A 20,194-nucleotide genomic window follows, 5' to 3' on the forward strand; every position below is an offset into this window, starting at 1 on the left:
GACCACTGAGGAGGGCAAAGGTGGTGTATGGGGACTTCTCCCCCATGCCATGGGCACGTAGGCTGTAACCGGGTCCTGTTTCTCTTGTGTTGTTCATAATGTGAATAGCATACTTCGTACCTTATATTTGGTGCCTACTTTTTCAACTCATACACAGTGAGAAACAAGATCCAAACGCAATTGCCCAAACGTGTAAAAGGCAGGAACACCCCAAAAGGCGACAAAAAATCATAGAATCCAATGGCGTAGGAGCATCCAGTCCACCCTTGATGAAGATGAGCAACCGTATCAACAATCAAAATTAGGTTTGTAAAATTCATTCAGTGTAATTTGTTATTTGTCAAAAGTGGAAAGCTTGAAAGAGACTCGCGCTGATGCGGTTGTGATGAGCCTACGCAACAAGCCGACATCTCTCTCTCTCTCTCTCTCTCTCACAATTTCTTACTTTAATTTTTGGATTTTTATGGTTACTTATTAGAGTAGTATGAAACCTATCTCTGCTCCTCACTTGCTACTTGTGTTGCTTTTCCTTGCAAATTGCATGCTCTTCTTCTTTCTTTCTCTATCATTCCACTCAAAACCTTGCCTTTTCTCTTCCTCATTTCCCAAACATTTTGTTTTTCTTTTTGGGTAGCGAAGGAAATTCAAATTAGAGGCATTGGATTAAAATGTGGAGGCTGAAAATCGCGGAGGGAGGCAGTCCATGGCTGAGGACAGTGAACAATCACGTCGGCAGACAGATTTGGGAGTTCGATCCCGACCTCGGATCTCCCGAAGAGATAATGGAGATTGACAAGGCTCGCCACAATTTCACTGATAATCGATTCCAGAGGAAGCACAGCTCAGATCTACTCATGCGCTTGCAGGTTCCCTTCCCCTCTTCCTATCCCTTTGTTCTTTGTTTACCTTACTTTTTCTCTGTTTCTTCCATTTCCATCACCCGTGTCGTGTCGTTAATTCCAAAAGGATATTAATGTGTTAGGCAAACGCCATTAAAGCTGCTACTACTTGTCAAAAATGGTTTTAGTTTTTACCATATGCATTTGTTGTTTCTTGATCTTGAAAACCGAATGCTTGCAATGGGTTAGACAATAGCAAATAATTAAATATACTAGTATAAGTTTTATTCATGATTTTTTCGAAAAGAATTGGTTGCTTTTTTTTTTTTTTTTTGGAAGCCAAAAGCAAGTAGAAAAGACAAGGATTAGTGGTTAAGGCATTTTCAGCTAGTCAACCAAATCCATGTCACACTACTCAATTGATGCCACTTGAGTAGATGGGTATTTAAGCATCTATTACATTAAAGTCAACAGTAGAAAGCATGGCATGCTATATAGTTATAGTCTTGTAGGGCAGCTATTGGGGGCACCTTTTTTCCCTCTCTTTTAAAGAGGAAAAATAGAAAATTAGATTAGCCGCTCGATTTTTTGATGTGGGAACTAGATGACTAGGGTATGGCAATCTTTTGATTCATATTCTTGATAGAAATTAGAGAAAATTGAACTGAGAAAAAGACAAGAAAAAAAGAAATCGTTACGCTTCAAACCTTTGGTTCCTTAGGAATTGCACTTAAGATTGATTGCATCACACAACAACAAGAGCAATAATGCTGGGACTTCGTTCATAACAATTTTATATCTCCCGCAGAAAGAGTACATTCATATCCATATAGACTCCTAGCATTCCTAATCTCATTAAAACTATTCCAAACTTTAACTAGAAAGCTAACAAAATTAACTCCAAACAAATTCTGCTAGAGTAAGGAAAACCCAAACTAAGATCCTAATGCAATTTCCAGAAAACCAAAAAATTACGAAGATACCCTTGGCACATAAAACCTAAGAAAATAGAAAAATAAAATACGACCCTACAACTTTAATTTAAAGAAACATAAATTGAAGACTCAAAAGTAACTAACATAGACTATTCAAGCTCCAACTAAGCTTCTCATCTTTGGATGTGTGAAAATATCCTCTTGGGCATACTTACTAAATACCTTTGGAGGCTGTTGCACCCTGCTCCATAATTTTCAATATGTGACCAGTTCACCACTAGTTCTAATAGCTGAAGTCTTATTGGGATAGTTAGAATAAATCATTGACAAAACAAGGCCATATACTTCCTTCAGGGCCATCAATCTACTCCATTTTCAGGAAAAACTGGTGCAATAAAATTAAATATGAAGGATTTCTTCATTTTCCATGCTTTGTGATGAAATTTTCTCTTCATTCATTTCTATTCCCTGCCTTTTCCTTTGCTTTCATTGATATTGCAATTTCAGCTTGAAATGCTGCCTAACTAGTGAGGGCATTGTTTCTTTGTGATATTCTTTTCTATGGCTTGCAACATTCATAAGCATTGAAGAAATTCTTCTTGTTATTAGGAAAGAGATTTCTCTTTTCTTTTTTCATTTTACATTGACATCTATTTTTTGCTTCTTATAATCTTTTCCTATTCTTTTGATTAGTTATTTATTTATACACCTCTTTTTAATTGAGTAAAACTCATGTGTCACTACCAATAACCCTATTTTTCACTTGAAAGTAATATTTGTTATGCCCTTTTTAGGTAGTAGTTGCACTTTTCAGCAGTACTTTTCACATCATTCTAGCAAATGGCTTAGATATTCACCCTACCTAAACATATTAACATGAAGTAATGGCTTTTACATTTTTTTACTAATTAAAATTTCCTTTTCTTGGTTTATAAATTTATTGATTTTTGTTATGTCCTATCAATCATAAAATAAAAAGGTTTAATTTAGATTTATTACACATTTAGTACCCGCACTATAGTGAAGTTATCAATTTGGTGCTGAAGTTTAAAAATTTATAATTAAGTACTCAAACTTTATTTTCTTTAACCAGTTTGTGCCTTTGACTATTGGTGTAAAACAAGTAGATGAGATGGCAAAAACTAATAATAGGCATGCACCTGGGTCTAAAGATGCCACATCATTTAACCTTTTTTTGTAAAAATTTTTATTTTTCAATTTAAAAATAAAAAACTTTTGGAAAATGTAAAAAAGGAAAAATCAAAAAATAAAAATAAAAAATCTTTTTTATTAAAATTTTATTTTTGAAAAGAGAATAACAAATTTTGGAAAATTAAAAAAGCAAAAAAGATTAAAAATTAAAAATTAAAAAAATAAATTTAATTTTTTTTTAAATTAAAAATAAAAATGGAACATGAAAAAACATAAAAAGCACAAAATTTCAAAAAAAATTAAAAGCTTGGAAAAAACTGAAAAAAATAAAAAATAAAAATGGAACACAAAAAACATAAAAAGCACAAAATTTCAAAAAAAATTAAAAGCCTGGAAAAAACTGAAAAAATTAAAATAAAAAAAAAACAAAGAGAAAGGGTGTTAGGAATGTTAGCTTAATGAATCAAGTAACATGAACATCTGTGCGGGTTAAATTGGATTTTAAAACTTTTGGAGTTCTTGAAGTAAATAGCTATAGTTGACTATGGAGAAGCTCTAGTTGACTATGGTTGTGTTTCTCCTTAGTAAAACCTTTTCAAAAACTATTTAAACAAATGTGTAGTTGACTATGAAGGCTTGATAGTCGATCTTAGATCAGAAACTTGTTTGAAGGCTCATAAGAAGAATTCCAAAGAAGACTATAATGAATATGCAAATTTTGGTCAAGTCTACTCAATTAAACATAGCCAAATGATCACTTTTGAAAACTTAAAATATTTTCAAGTGTAACAAGAATAATCTTAAGAAATATGTTTTAAGAAATCTTTTCAACTAGAAGTAAATAAGTAATGATAGCAAAAAGGTTTTCAACGAAGAAGCAAACCAAAATGTGAAGAGTATAAATTAGGTCATCAACAATTTATGAATGGGTTTTTTTGAAATCAAGTGCAGCAATTCAAGAAAAAAGTAAAAAATATAGACACAAGAAATTTATAGAGGTTTGGCTTTTTCAAATGCTTACATCTTCTCTTTTAGCAAGCTAAGAAGTTTCAAATCCACTCAAGGAAACATGCTTTTTAACGGGATCAAGCATTAAATGCTTACAATGGTTTTTTCTAGGAGCAACTACAAACCTTACAAATGCCTTTTAACGGGGGCAAGCACAACCTATGGTTTTCAACCGGATCAACCACAAACCTCACAAATGCCTTTTATCGGGAACAAGTACAATCTATGGTTTTTTTAACGGGCGCAACTACAAACCCACACTAACTTTTTAAGAATGAATTAGAACCTTTAAAAGGAATAGTAAGAGTGCCTCTAAGGGGTGGATTTTGCTAATTTGGTACAATAGAGGAAGAATGCCTAATAATGAACGAAAGGATTGGATATAAAGCTTGGAGTGTAAGCACAAGAAAGATTTAGCTCAAGTAGGCTTGGCAATGGGGGAAGAATGCCTAATAATGAACCAAAAGATTGGATATAAAGATCGGACTGCAAGCACAAGGAAGGTTTAGCTCAAGTAGGCTTGGTTTTGTTTGGTTTTCTCTTTTTTCTTTTCAAGACCATGATCTTCAAGAGTTTGGCCCTTTTTCTTTCTTCTTCGACACTTTGAAATGCTTTAAATGGTCCTTTTTATAGTTGGAAAAGTCTTGGAGCTGTTGGAGGTGATTAAGGCAAGAAACTAGTCGTTTTCCTTTTGAATTTTGTGTCCAACGATCATCTATAGTCGAGAATAGAAGTTCTTTAATCGATCCACTACCAAAAAACTTGTATTTTTAACATCAGAGCTTCGAGAGTCGACTATAGCTTTGTCATAGTCGCGTATGGCTTTGAAAATCCTTTTTTCGCACATCAGATTCCTCTAGGTTGAATATATGGATGCTAGGGTCAATTATGGCTTTGAAGAACTTTATTTCCACGAGCTCTCTGCCTCAGGTTTGACTATGGGTGTGTCAGAGTCAACTATGGCTTTATTTCTTCAAGTTTTGTCATTTGTTCTTGCTCATTCTGCCATGACTTACCTTGCTCTAAGATCGATTGGAGTTTGTTTCTTCAAAATTCCTTGACATTTTAGCAGGTAACTTTGGCTATATCTTCCTTGTGAACAAATGTTGAGTTGAGAATGAATTTCTTGACTTGAAGCAAGCTTGGTGTAGTGTAGATTGATGATCTCTGAATGCTTTAAGATAAACTCCACCATTTGTGAACTAAACTTGCAATTTTAACATCTCAAGGATAAATGTTAGAGGGATGATAAACTCATACAAGCTTATAGATATAGTTCAAAAACTTTAAGAATCAAGCTTGTAATTATGTAAGAACAAATATATAAGAATTAAATCATTTCAAAAACTTGTCAAGATTTATTCGAATAATTTTCAAGCAAATTAGGGATCTTGTCAAGAATCATTCAAATAATACTCAAGCAAATAAAGATCATTTTGTCATAATCAAGACAATAATCATTTTAAAGCTAACAGAGGGGAATCAAGTAGAGAGAGGAAAGTAGAGAAAGGGGAGAATGAGAGAAAGGAGGGGGCAAGGGATGAATTGGAGGACTGGCTTGAGGTAGATGGGATTGATCTGCCTCAAATTGGCTAATTGGCGTTCGTTGATCCTCTCCCTCCGCCCTTCTCCTCCCTCCTTTACTATCTTTCCCCTTTTTCCCCTATTTTTCTCTCTCAATTTTTGTTTTCTATTTTTGATTTTTTTTATTTTTTATTTTAATAGTTTAAAAGTTTCAAAAAGATAAAAAATGAAATAATGTGGCATTTTTGAACACATGGTGCATTTTTAGTGGTTATTTTTTATCACGTCGCCCATTTGTTAGTGTTAGTTAAAGGTGCAAACTTTTTAATGGAAGTAAAATTTGAATACTTGTTTACAAATTTTCAAACTACAAATACTAAGTAGACAGTTTCACTTTGGTTCGGGTACTGAAAGTGTAATTAACCTTTTAATTTTTTATTTTGCTCACAAATAGATTGTTCAACCACTTCGTGCAATTCTTTGATGGATTGATCTCAATCACTTTAAATATATGAAAGAAACGGCATCAATCTTCATGTACTGAAAAATGATGGCCAACAAATTTTAAATTGCAAAATAGATATCTTTGATATGAGAAAACCATAATCATCTAGGAGGTCTTCAAATTGGTGCATGGTTCATTCGAAGTGGCTTCAAGACACTCTAATTTATAATCCGCTATACCAATTAGATTGAATAAGTAAAATGGTTTAATTAACTTTTCCATGGATGAATTTGTTATGGTCATTTAAATATTTAATGTTTGTTTCCTTCATAAATCTGGTGATTTTCTTGGTGCAGCAATTATTAGTTTGCCTTTCAAGCTTCACATTTGGGTAGGTTTAATGGGTGATGTCATTAGCATGAAGAGCGAAGACTACCTTTCTAGTTACTTTTGACCTTTGACCTAGTATAGCTGGCACCAGGGTAACTAAATTGAATTAAAAAGCACATGCACCTTCTTTTTTTTAAATACTAAAGTTGATTATTCTACCTACCACTATCCCTTCTCAACATTCTTCTAATGAGTCTATTTATCCATGAAAAATTTTTTGCCTCAGAATTCAACCTGTCTTCAAGGCACCCTTGCACTTTGCCTGAGGCAATAACCATTGGGCTAATTGCTACTAGTTAAGGTGAAAATCAATTAGTTTCTCCTTTTAAGTGAAAATCAATTTGTTGTCTAGTACCACAATCTGATTCTGTGCGCAAGAGTGTATTGAGTTCTTACGGATGCAATGGCCAAATTGCAAAGCATCAAAAACTTCTCATATAGTAAAAAGGAAAAAATGAAAGACGAAAAACAGGAAACTAAGATCCCTCAAATGATACTTGATTTTCTTCCCCGTTTCTGTTCTGCTACCGTTAGATCCTTTCATATCTAAGACCGTTTGAGAGTTGATGAAGAGATGAGACTTTAAAGAGCAACCCTGAAGTTGAACAATAAATGATTATTCCTGTGTTTTGGAAACTGTTGTTTAATCAGATTAAATACCAAATCATTTTCATGTATGGTTGACAGTCATCAGTTGAGAATAGTTCATTAATCCCCTATCTTCTTTTAAGTTTTACTTGAGTGATAACTTGGTTTATTGGCTTGATATTGTTAGACATGGGAAATCTTGATAAACTACAAGTAGTGCAAAAACAGCTTTTGAGGACTAACTTCATTTCTCCTCAATTGGATCTCAAATAGTTTTGAATTTAAAAGTTGCTATTAGTAGCAATGAGTATTCCAAGCCTCTGGGAGCAGGGAAGTGCATAGACGGCTTGTTACAGAAAAGTGAATTCATGCATAATTTAATATGCTTGTAGTTGAGTTCTCTGACACTCGAGGAATGTTTCATAGATTATTGTCAGCATGTGAATGTGTTGTGTGCAATCCTTTGATGTTTAGTAATATTTTTTAACTTCCTGAAATAATGTATTTCATTGAGCAATTTGTACTCAGCTTTGCCTCAGATTATAGAGATGATGGGAGCTTTTGTTAACACTTTTCTTGATGAATGGTGAATGAGTTATTGTTACTGCAATTTTAATGCCTTTGATGTGGGATGTCACTGACCTTATTATTTAGGATGGATGGGCTTCTAGAAAAATGGAAAGGCTTTGTAATACAAGCATTTTAAATATCAATTCTGTCTTCTGTTTTCAGTTTTAAGATGGAAACTTTTCATAGATCTCCTGGTTCTGAAGTGTACTTTGGGATTGTTATTTCAACTGTGATTTATAAATTATGAATACAGTTATTTAGTTATTGATTTAATTATCTGACCTCCTTTTCTCCCGTAATACAGTTTTCAAAGGAGAACCCAGTTCCAGTGGTTTTACCTCAAGTTAAAGTTGAGGAAGCAGAAAATATTACTGAAGGGATGGTCACTAATACATTACGAAGAGCTATAAATTTTCATTCATCCCTCCAGGCCCATGATGGGCACTGGCCAGGTGATTATGGAGGTCCAATGTTTCTTATGCCTGGCTTGGTAAGTGCTGATTTTTTATAGGAAGTTATTCCTGTCACATCAGTTTGACTAATCTTGTGGGTGACATGGGCTGCTGAAAGTATTCCATTTAACCTTGTCAAATTTTGGGGCTCTCTTGGGGGAATCAGGAGTACTCTGGTGACTGAGAAATCTTGTTAAAATTAATAATTTTTGTAAAAAATAATTATTTAGTCTTCATATATATTTTTTGTTCATGTGATGCATCAGGTAATTTCTCTGTCTATCACTGGAGCACTGAATGCAGTCTTATCAGAAGAGCATAAGAAGGAGATGTGCCGTTATCTCTATAATCATCAGGCAATGAAAATATCTTTTATGTTGGCTGTTTTAGCTAATTTAATAAAGCTTTTCAAGTTTCTAGTTAGGGTTTGCTTCTATATCATTCTTGCATATTGGCCCTGAAGTTTGTACAATATGGTGGTGATATATATATATATGCATTTGCAGAACGAAGATGGTGGCTGGGGCTTACACATTGAGGGCCCAAGCACGATGTTTGGTACCGTCTTGAGTTATGTTACTTTAAGGTTGCTTAGTGAAGGAGCTAATGATGGGCAGGGCGCAATGGAGAGAGGAAGAGATTGGATTTTGAGTCATGGTGGTGCCACTCAAATAACATCGTGGGGAAAAATGTGGCTTTCAGTTTAGAACTTAACCTTTCTCATGTTGGTTACAGTGTTTGCTATTCACTTTGATATCTGTTTCACTATAGCTGCATTATTGGTGGCAACAGGTGCTTGGAGTCTTTGAATGGTCTGGCAATAATCCTTTGCCCCCTGAGATATGGCTTCTTCCTTATATGCTTCCATTCCATCCAGGTTCTTGCCCATTTATTTGTTCTTCTATTTTAAATTTCAATGTGTTTTGAGGTAGATATTTCTGGGTAGGCTTAGGCATGCACTTATTCTAAAGCTTGTTGCTTTTATATTTTAACTTTCTTATGAAAGAATTTTGTTTGTGGTGAATAAATATATAAATCCAATCTATGCATGTATTTATGCAATATAAATATTGAACCCGTTGCCAAGGTTTGATAATTCGAAAAATTATAATAGTTAGAGAATCAAATGCTTTTTGTGGCGGTAATTCCTTTTTGAGAACCAAATGGTAAATTCAATTAGAGATCACTAAAGTTATATGTACATGTATACATACATACATTCATGCACATTTATGTGTGTGTGTGTATTTATAATTGTGATTTGCTATTTGCCTTGAAATCATTGATGAATTGGTAACTGGTTATTAGGTCAGCCACCACATTCCATTAAATCAGCTCGAATGGATCAAACCTCTTTCTCCTCTTCTTTTCCTCTGTGTTCCTATTTTTAATGATCTCTCTCTCTCTCCCAGACACACCCAAACTCTATACTCTGCGAACCCATCTCTCTTTCTCTCGCTTAATTCCAACCATGTTAGCTCCCAAATCACTCATTTTTCATAGAATTTTCTCATGTGAACACTCTCGTTATTGAGTCTTCGAAATTTGATGTTGACTTTGATTCTGACTGTTAATTTTAGAGTGGGTTTTGTTGTAGTTTCTTTTGACGGCTTTTAGGGGTTGGTATGTTTGGTGGATGATAATGATGACTACGATGGTGGAGAGTAGCGGGTAATGGGTGTGCTTACCACATTGGCAGGAGCATTTAGGTCTTTTGAAGCTCCAGTTGAAGCTCCAGGTTTCTGAATTAATCTCTTAACCATCTATTGGGACTATTGGTATCTGGAACTCTAATTTAAGAGTAAGAACCCTTAAAGGACACTAAAATACTTCATGTCAGATTGTAAATCACAAGATCAAGGTGCAACACTAGAAAAAATGTGCTGAACAATTGAAAATAGTAAAAGGTATTTGACAAATATCCTGTAATACCCCTGGCCCTTTTCTCTTGCTTATGTTAAACCTACAGATTCACCATTGGTATCAATAGTTTCCACATTATGTTGTGGCTAACCATGGAATTATTAAACTCTGACGCCATTTACTCTGTGCCAATTCTTCTTGGAAAAGATATTGGTCTGTGAAGCTTAAGAGTTCACTTTTGAAGCTAACTGGGTTAGACATTATGTCAATTATTGAACGGTGTTGGGATGATTGGCAATGCAAGGAGAAGGCAATGAGTGGGGGGGCAAAGCAGAAAGAGTAGTGAAGAAAGAGAAAATACGATGTCTGGGAAAGAAAATATGAAAAGAACAAGCAGTACATGCTGCTTTGGCCATATCATCTGACTGGATATTGATGTGGCTGCTAACCAGGCAGTCACATTGGCTTTTGATTGATGAATTTAATAGTTTAATGTCAAAATTTGGCCATATTTAGGTGACCTAAATGGTACAAAATGAAGTTGATTGATCCTAGTGGTATTTGGGTATAAGTTGGTGTCCAGCAATGAAATTTCGCAAAACCAAAGCTACTTTATTTTGTAAGAAACTAAAGATATTGCTGCATTATTTCATGAGAATTTGACACCTTGTCGCTAGATAAATCTATCTGAAGTAATTTTTACCTACCTTATGTTATCTTGGTTTGCTATCAAAATTTAGTCTATTATAATAGTTTCTTTTTGCGGAATTTTAACATTTAATATAGTAATAATAATTGTTATTTAGGATGAAATTCAGGAATCTACCACAAGAAAACATAGATCAAAAGATGAACTTATTTCACAAGTCATTAAAGTGTCTTAGCTTCAAATATATTCGTGCTTCTTTTTGTAAGGTTTTGAGTTTGTTGCTAAGTATCAACTCTAGCCTATTTGTATCAGACAAACAGAAATGCTAAAGAAAAATGAGTGGGATCCTTGGAGATGTCTGTTTACAGTCGTTGGCTCAAGTACATATCACCTTATGACTAATCTTTTAATCAAAATTTGTTTTAATCTATTTTTTAGTTTAGTTTTTTAAATTGATTAAGAAACCTTACTGACCCACAAATTTGCAGTAATGTTTATCTATACATTGCAACTAACCTTTGTAGAGAATAAAGGTCTTTTTCATTACAGTTATTACTAATTAGTCCTTGCACCATAGCTTATTCTTCACAGATTTATAGATTAATAATTTCAATAGTCACATCCAATCCATGTAGTTTCAATTCATGATTTTCATTCTTGTTGAACTTTAAAAATGATTTAAAAAAAACACACTTGGATTTCTTTAGTCCAACAACCTTATGAAAATTGCTTGAATATTTTTTCTGAATAGAGAATGATGAATTATTTTTGAGCATCTATATAACTTATTTAGCATGTTCATATATCCAACGTGTCAAGATATAGCCTTCAAATTAGGCATTAGCTATAAATATAGACACTAAATAAATATATATTGGCTTCTTAGTCTAAGGACAATTAGTAAATTATATCCTTTGTTTCTTTTTTTCAATTTTTAATTTATTTGTTGGATATTCTTTCAATAATTGAAAAAGGACAATTTCAACTCCATTTACAGGGATAAAAAATTAAACAATATAATTGATGCACAACTTTTTGGAGATGAAAGAGAAAGAAACTTGGAACATTGTTTGATGACCCTAGTTATGATAATTTTTTTTATCTTTGGAACACATTAGGCAATGTGATGGAGTAAACTCTTTAATGCTTGTTAACAAAATCATATCTTTTATGCTTATTAGACATAATGCATAGAATATTCTTTGTAAGTGTACATCAATTATCTTGTAGAAATTAGTGCGTTACTTCACTCGAGTGAGCACTTTCTTTGCCTTGTGCCTTAAGTGATTTAAGGATTTTAGCACTTAAGAGTGTGCATTGCACCTTTGACAAAGTTGTCTAAGATAGGGGCATAATAATTGTATGCTTTATTTGTTTTGTGACATTTATATCCTAAAACAATTTTGGTAAACAAAGATATAAAGAAGTGTAACTCCACTCTTAATAGGTCATCATCTATTAGCATAGCTCTTCTACAATGTCACCAAATAATGAATTTATGACACATCATATATGTCATAAATAAATAAAATACCCATTAAATATGATAAATAATAATTAAAGCAGCAATTTATTTATCTAATAAATAAATAATAGAATTGGCTTTTAAGGGCATATGTCTAATTAAAGCTACTTTAACTTATCACTATAACTAAATTAAGCAACTGCAGTGTCATCTTGATCCTAGTTTTTGTTACGTTGGTCTTCATACCTCTCATTCCTTTCATAACTATTGAAATTAATGGGTTTGAGTTGAACTCTGTGATAAACCAGAACTTTATGAAATAAATATTCTGATGATATTTGCTTTTGCAAGGACCTTATTAGTTTCCGAATTTTGTGATGCAATGTTTAGACTAATTACACAAGAAAGCACCTTTGGTGCATACTTTTCAGCTGAAATTTTTGGGAGTGAACATGATTGGTAATTTCCATCTGGAAATTTGTCGAATGTGTATTCTTATGCAGTTCCATCCTGAAAGTAATAAAAGAATAATTTACTTTTTCCTTGATTGCAGGAAGGATGTGGTGTCACTGCCGGATGGTGTATTTGCCTATGTCTTATTTATATGGAAAGAGGTTTGTTGGCCCAATCACACCAACAGTTTTGTCTTTGAGGAAGGAGCTTTTTACTATCCCATACCATGAAATAGATTGGAATCAAGCACGAAATCTATGTGCAAAGGTTGGTGAAATTGATACTTTAGTTCTATAAATGCTTTATCTCAAACATGTAGATAGTCACCTTACATGGCCTTACTCTCACTACTCAATCTTTGTCCATTTTCCATTTTGTCATTTCTCGTAGCATTTATCCTTTTTTAAAAGTCCATATTATTTTAATTTTTAAAATCATTTGAGTCAGTGTTTCTAAGATGGATAAAGAAGGTTTTAAGGTTCTTGGTGCCTGAGATTGTCATAGAATGGTGTTAGCTTGTTTGAATCTACCCAAGCTGCATAGCATATTAACTAATATACCTGCTAGTAGATAGCTCATGGGCTCCAATAAAATGATTTGAGGAATTTCAGATATGACTTGGCTATTAATGTGGGAAAGAAAACTTTCATTGTGATACCATGGTACTGCAATCAATTTCATACAAAAATAGTAATGAAAAATATAATCCTAACTAGCATCTTAGATTCAGTTGAATAGTTTTAGCATCAGAGGTGACCTAATTTGTAACTTCGCTTTCCTTAATAATAGGTATGGAATAGTGGAAGGATGGAGAGTTAAGAAAGGAGAAAAGTGAGAGGAATGAAAACTGTTTTTGTCCCCTTTCCACTATTTTGTTTGCTGGGAAAGATGGAAAAGTAGATGGAAAGAAAAATATTCTTATCTCCTATTGCTTGTTGGTATCGGAAAGTGAGAGGAAAGAACATTGAAAATCTCATTATTTTGTAGCTAAATCCTTTCTTAATGGAGATAAAAGAAAAAAATCTTAGAAAAGGTGGAAAACAACAGTTAAATCACATATTTCCAATTTTCTCTCCTTAATCTTTTCAATTTGGGAGGTTGATTTATGTTAGTAGGATAAAAGATGACATTCACTATTTCTTTTCCTCTTACTTTAATCTCCTACCAACTATGCATGAGTAAAAACCTTTTTCTTCTTTTTTTGCCCCTCTCCCATTTTCCTATTCTCCCGTATTACTCTCTTGTCAAACAAAGCTTGAGTTTATCATCTCAATGGTGGCTTCTCAATTTGCTTTGATAAAACCAAAGATTAATTAGAATTGTTAAGTATCTAGTTTTAAACAAATTGATAATAGGTGGAAGGGCAGACCCTGAATCTAAGGCTATCATGAACTCTAACTTAATCAATTTGGGATGACACTGGTAATTAATGATGTAAAAACTAGACTATGCCAGTTAGATTGAAAACCTGTGGCCCATCTAGCTGCCTGGGTCTAGTCAACTTTGTGATCGAATTGATTTGATTGGCTTTTGAATCAATCTTGATCTGGTTGAGTCTCTTTTTTAAAAAAGAACACTATTGATTTAAATCTTTAAAATTTTGTTGTAAGCGGCCGAATTCAAGCCCTCATCATCTTGATTTTTAATTAAAGCTCTAACCATTTTGTCAAATGTCTTTTCTCCTTTCACCATATTTAGTATATATTTATTACTAAATTTCTTTTTTTTTTAAAAAAAAAAGGCTTTTTATTAAACTGGCCACTTCAATCAGTCGGACTATTTGAAACAGGACTTGGACCTCCACTAGTTTAATCCTGGTCCAGTTATTAAAATATTGCACTTAACACTCTGCTTCGTGTGTAGGCTAATACTAGCACCTAAATTAAATGGTCCTAACACATAGACATGTACAACAAAAACATAACAAATAATAACTGGAGCAAAAACTAACTTGAGTTTTGATGCTATGTTAAATGCTCAATCTAGACCCAATTGGCGCTAGGTGGGTGACCTAACCTAAATATAAGGCCACAAATTTTGAACTTAGCTGATGGGGGATGACACTTTAACAACTACCGTAAAGACCATAGATTTTTTCAATAGTTTTCCTATAGATTGTTGAACATTTCACTCTTGATGCACTACTAAATTTGGCTTTAATATTAAGAATATATTGCTTTCTTATGCAGGAAGATTTGTACTACCCTCACCCAATGGTGCAGGATATTCTTTGGGCATCACTAGACAAGGTTGTTGAACCTATCCTAATGCATTGGCCTGGAAAGAAGTTGAGAGAAAAGGCTCTCCAAACTGCAATAGAGCACATACACTATGAAGACGAGAATACTCGTTACATCTGCATTGGGCCCGTAAACAAGGTGTGCATAGAAAAATAAACTCATAAAATGAAATAAAAAAATGAGAGCAATTCTCATGGATCATAAATAGTTATGTAGGTTTTAAACTTCATTTGGTTTAGTTCTTACACAGCTTTTTCATTTCTCCAATGCGTCCTGGCCTTTCAAATTATTGTGCAGTTTCTATTCTTTTATTTTTCTTTAACTCTTATATTTATTGTAATGTATGTGGTGTGATTTGTCTTTACCGAGTGCACTTACGCAATGCTTATCTAATTTCTAGTTACTTCCTTATCTAGTTATTTATTTTTCCATTCTGCTATCTATTTTGGTGATAATAGGTCTTAAACATGCTTTGCTGTTGGGTGGAAGACCCCAATTCAGAGGCTTTCAAATTGCATCTTCCAAGGATTTATGATTATCTATGGCTTGCTGAAGATGGCATGAAAATGCAGGCAAGTATACTGTGCCATCCTTTATTTATTTGATAATTTCCTTGACGGTTCATCAGAAGAGAACTACTTTACCAGATTTGAGGTATTAAGGAATTTGTAACCGATGAAACAGTATTACTAAAAAGCTATATGTGCTAGTGCTAATCTTTCACTGTTAATAACTGATGAAAGCTATAATTGCTGCCTTATTAATTACTTCTGTGAGAATATATGCTCTGTAGCTGTGACTATGTGTTGGGTTTTAACCTTTTGAACTGCATTGCAAGATCTTAATGACCATTTACATTAGGCGTGATGAATTTGTTGCAGGGTTACAATGGAAGTCAACTATGGGACACTGCGTTTGCAGTTCAAGCAATTATTTCAACCAACCTCACTGAGGAATATGGCCTAACTTTGAGGAAGGCAAACACGTATATTAAGAACTCACAGGTGGTTTACATATCAGAAATATGTTGGAGTTTATTTATTTGGGAGCAATTTTGAACTTCTCAATATTGTAACGCCATATAATTCGTCATTATCTGCTTTTTCATTATTTTTTGAAGGTTCGAGAAGATTGCCCGGGTGATCTTAATTTTTGGTACCGTCACATCTCCAAAGGTGCTTGGCCCTTTTCAACTGCAGATCATGGATGGCCCATTTCAGATTGCACAGCAGAGGGATTAAAAGTAAATAATGCTGAATTCAGAGAACTTTCCTTCTTATATTACCTTCTTAACTTTTTCCCTGCCTCCAGGCTGCTCTTTTATTATCAAAAATACCCTCAGAAATTGTTGGAGAACCAGTAGAAGCAAAGTGCTTATATGATGCTGTAAATGTTATTCTTTCACTTCAGGTAACTCATTTTCTGGTTACAATTAATCAACCTATGTAACCATCTATAGACACATGCATGCACAACATTATCATTAAGGTGTTGAATGATTTATTATATTCAATGCATTTGGTTACTCATTTTGAAGACCATTTAATAGAATAGTTTCAATTGAAAATGTTAAGCATTTAAAGAACCTACTTAATGCACCAAATGAAATTTCTTTCTTTTTTAACTCTTATTAAATGTAAAATCCTTATAAAATCATCTGTCTTTGTTGCATAAGAATTTTGTAAAAAATCTATTGAACATTCAATTTTTAGAGCATAGCCATTGTTGTCATTGTATAATTTAGTTCTCTACAAAATATTGAGCACTTAACCAGTTCCTCAAAGAACATCTAACTTTTAGGCAATGTGTCATGCTTAATTCTCGTTGAAGGTGTCTTTTTATTGAAAGTAGTATTAATTTATACAGGCTGTGTTGCTTAACAGTTTGATATCTTTAAATTTTTGATACTGCAACTATACTGAGCCCAAAGAGAAAAAGCAACTGTTAATTTTATTAACCATTTAACCGTAGTCCTCAATAGATAGCAAATTCATAAATAACCATATTTATAAGTTTAACCATGATAAACCCCCCCCCCCCCCCCCCCCCCCCCCCCCCCCCCCCCCCTCCCCATTTGCCCTTCATCACCTAGTTATATCTTAGGATTCGTGTTATTCATGAGCTTGAGGCTCTTGACATTTTGATTAGATTTCATTTCCATATTTTTGCAGAATGCAGATGGTGGCTATGCAACATATGAGCTTACTAGATCATACTGTTGGTTGGAGGTATCCCTTATTACTGTTTATGCCACTATTTTTTAACAATATTTTTACTTCGTTTTATCTTTGTGTAACATCAATCTTGAATAATCTCCTTCCTTGCACAATAATTAGCATTACATTTATTATTCATGATTGGAAGGGATATCTCCTGGAACTGATAAAATGATTTCTGTTTCCTTTTTTCCTGTTTTATGGAGTTTTGTTTCTTTACTTTGAAAAACAAGATATTAGGTCTTTTGTCTAGACACAAGCTAATGATAACACAAAGCACTAGCTATTGAGCCAAAAAACTGTCTGGAATTATGTCATGGTTATCAAAGTAAACAATCACTGAGTATGCAAGAGTTAATATATTATGATACTGTTTAGTAAATTGAAAAAATTGAATACTGAAAAGTTAAGTACATAAATTTTAGTTCAGAAAAATTTAAGTACTGAATTTATTATATAAAAATGGTTTGGTATGCTACCGAAAATTAAATGTTGAGCAAATTTTTTATTGAATCTTTTTGTAAAAGAGTAATATGATTTTATAACTATTTTGCATTAATAATAGTTAAAAAATAAAGAATAAATGGTTAAAAGGAAATAATATAAGATTAATGTAATTAAATAACAATTTTTTCCTTAATAAAATTGACTTAATACATTAAGTAGCTTTTAGCTACTTAAGATTTCAACAGTTTTTCATTGAAAATATTCCATTTAGTGGTTTTAAAATTGAAGTATCAAACGCATTGAAAGTTTTAATTTTCAATGGTTTATCAAATGCTATTGCTCCCTCATTCATGTTTCTAGTTGCTTATTACTTGAGTTTGGCTATCATTTCATGTGTCTTAATGTTGATTTTAATTTTGGATAAGATCCTTTTTCTCTCCGCAAACTCCCATTAGTGCAATTGTCTGTAAGGAGTGAATCACCTCCTTGTTCATGCTTTTTGGGTGACTAAATTTGCAGTTTCTGTGGCCTCTTTGAATAGCCCTTCTTAATTTGGAAAACCAGGAGAAAGTTCTAAAAAGCAACATGCAGCAGAAGTGTAATTGTGCTGCCTGTGATATGAAATCTATATATAAATCAGACAATTTTTGGTGTGATCAACTGCAGAGAATGCAGTCTAGGATTTTATATCTTATGGCGCGATGAGTTAGTTTCATTTTTCTCACCTTTGGGCCATGAAATGTTATGTGAATTGGCCTGCAGATTGTGATCTATAGCCTAGAAGTAGATAGCTTGTTTATCTGAAATTATGAACATGGATTAGTATCTTGAATCAACTGTGTAAATTTGGAAGAAATCAGAAAGATTATCCGTTGATGAATGAAGGTTTTATTTTTACTTGCAATGCCTGCTTTTAGCGTGCGCTAGAATACATAGTGCAACAAGTATGTGTTCGTATTTCGCTTACCGTATTTTTTCATTAACAGCTGATCAACCCTGCAGAAACATTTGGTGATATTGTTATAGACTATCCGTAAGATTCCAGTATTTGAGTTTAATACCTTTCCATGCTTTTCCTTTTCTTTTTTAGTTTGCTTGAAATATTTACCTTAATATCTATTACAATGGCTATTCAGTTATGTGGAATGTACCTCAGCTGCAATTCAAGCTTTGACATCTTTTAAAAATTCTCATCCTGGGCATCGCCAAGAGGAAATAGACCAATGTATCCAGAAGGCAGCCAAGTTCATTGAAAGTATACAAGCTTCAGATGGCTCATGGTTTGGCCCTACCTTCCTCTAAAACCAATGTTTATAAGATGCTTTTGGCTGTAACTTATGTCTACAGCTAAATTTATTGAAATATTAACAAGCCTCTGATGGCTCATAGTGATGTTTCTAGGACTCCTTTCAGTGTTGTCAGTCTTTCAAATTTTCTTACTTAAGCTATTCCGATGTTTCAGCTCTATCTTTTCCCCCAGCTTTGAACGCAATTTGATTTATTTATCCTATGTAACTAGGTATGGCTCATGGGGCGTTTGCTTCACCTATGGTACATGGTTTGGAGTGAAAGGATTGGTGGCTGCTGGAAACAACTTCAATAACTGTTCTAGCATTCGCAAAGCCTGCGATTTTCTGCTATCCAAACAGCTTCCCTCAGGTGGCTGGGGAGAAAGTTATCTGTCATGTCAAAACAAGGTTGGGTTTATTGACTTACCATGTGACAGTTCTTAATTTCTACTCAAGCGTATATATAACATCTGAACTTTATAATCTTGAAGTTGTTTTGACTGAACTTAAATCAAATTCAGGAAGATTAGTTTTGTATTTTGTTTTAAAATCTCGATTGTGGCTGGTGCTCACCTATGTAGGAGCTTCATTTAGGAACTACTCTGGGTTCTTGTACCATATGATCATTCGTGCAATAAAAAAACAAGAATTCTTAAAAGGCTTTTCCTTTCCCCTTTCAGTTGTGGTCTGACCATCAGCATCTTGAGCCATTGATCATCTTCCATCCTACCTAACAGCTAACAGCAACATCAATCATTTTCTTCTAAAGCTATGGACACATGTTGGACTCATTACGGTTGAATATACTGTTAATAATTTTCAAATGCTCTTGTGTACAGGTTTACTCAAATATTGAGGGCAACAGGCCACATGTAGTAAATACTGGCTGGGCTATGTTGGCTTTAATGGCTGCTGGGCAGGTAAAACATCAAAATTTGTAGTGCAATATTGTCTAAATGGTGAGAGGGGCCCATATATAATGGTTGCAGTTATTTGGAGCAACACATGTTTGGACATATTTTGAAGGTTACATTGTTTTTGTTTAAAATTATTTGAGCAGGCTGAGAGAGATCCAACACCACTGCACAAAGGAGCTAGATGTTTGATAAATTCGCAGATGGAGAATGGGGATTTTCCACAAGAGGTAATGTATAAGACTGTCCATGTGCTGTCCTATTTGTTAGGTCAATTTGTGTAGTTGATGAGTTGGAAACTGTTGATCCTTGGCAGGAAATTATGGGAGTGTTCAACAAGAATTGTATGATCACATATGCTGCATATCGAAACATTTTCCCCATTTGGGCATTGGGAGAATATCGTACTAATGTTTTGGGCATTTAGCAATCCTTAGAAAATAAGGAAGGGGAGGGGAGTTCTAGAGTTAATAAATTAAGCACATTTCCAACTTGTTTTGGTAATTAGAATAAGGGAATTAGGAAAGCCGGATTTTTGTAGTAATGTTTATATTCAGGAGAAGATGCCAAACCCAATCGGGAGGATTTCTCAGACTACAAAAATACTATATTTATTTATATATCTATGGATGTTGGAAAAATAATTTAATTCATAAAATAATTATTTGAATTTATTTAGATATTATCGCATATTTATTTTACCATTTTAATTATATATATATATATATATATATATATATATATATATAGAAAAG

At 33.5% G+C, this 20,194-nt stretch overlaps 1 protein-coding gene across 3 annotated transcripts; it reads left to right on the top strand.

The window, feature by feature from the left end:
• The first annotated feature begins 131 nt into the window (after nucleotides 1–131).
• LOC18592839 (cycloartenol synthase 2) lies at nucleotides 132–20,117 on the top strand. 3 transcript variants are annotated; one of them, XM_007019740.3, is made up of 19 exons: nucleotides 132–305; nucleotides 635–866; nucleotides 7,756–7,941; nucleotides 8,170–8,259; nucleotides 8,410–8,604; nucleotides 8,696–8,780; nucleotides 12,434–12,600; nucleotides 14,523–14,711; nucleotides 15,032–15,145; nucleotides 15,455–15,577; nucleotides 15,694–15,816; nucleotides 15,885–15,983; nucleotides 16,745–16,801; nucleotides 18,223–18,269; nucleotides 18,373–18,516; nucleotides 18,756–18,933; nucleotides 19,365–19,445; nucleotides 19,586–19,669; nucleotides 19,756–20,117. In XM_007019740.3, exons 2-19 carry the CDS (start codon nucleotides 669–671, stop codon nucleotides 19,864–19,866), a joined length of 2,271 nt encoding a protein of 756 aa, XP_007019802.3. In that variant the 5' UTR covers nucleotides 132–305; nucleotides 635–668; the 3' UTR covers nucleotides 19,867–20,117. The 3 variants fall into 3 exon arrangements, with proteins under 3 accessions (XP_007019802.3, XP_088665152.1, XP_088665151.1); XM_088809026.1 differs by having other exon boundaries at nucleotides 640–866; XM_088809025.1 differs by lacking the exon at nucleotides 132–305 and adding an exon at nucleotides 363–482.
• Nucleotides 20,118–20,194: the final 77 nt, after the last annotated feature.

This window comes from Theobroma cacao, chromosome 8 (genome assembly GCF_053813885.1).
Source record: "Theobroma cacao isolate CCN51 chromosome 8, ASM5381388v1, whole genome shotgun sequence".
Lineage (NCBI taxonomy): Eukaryota > Viridiplantae > Streptophyta > Magnoliopsida > Malvales > Malvaceae > Theobroma > Theobroma cacao.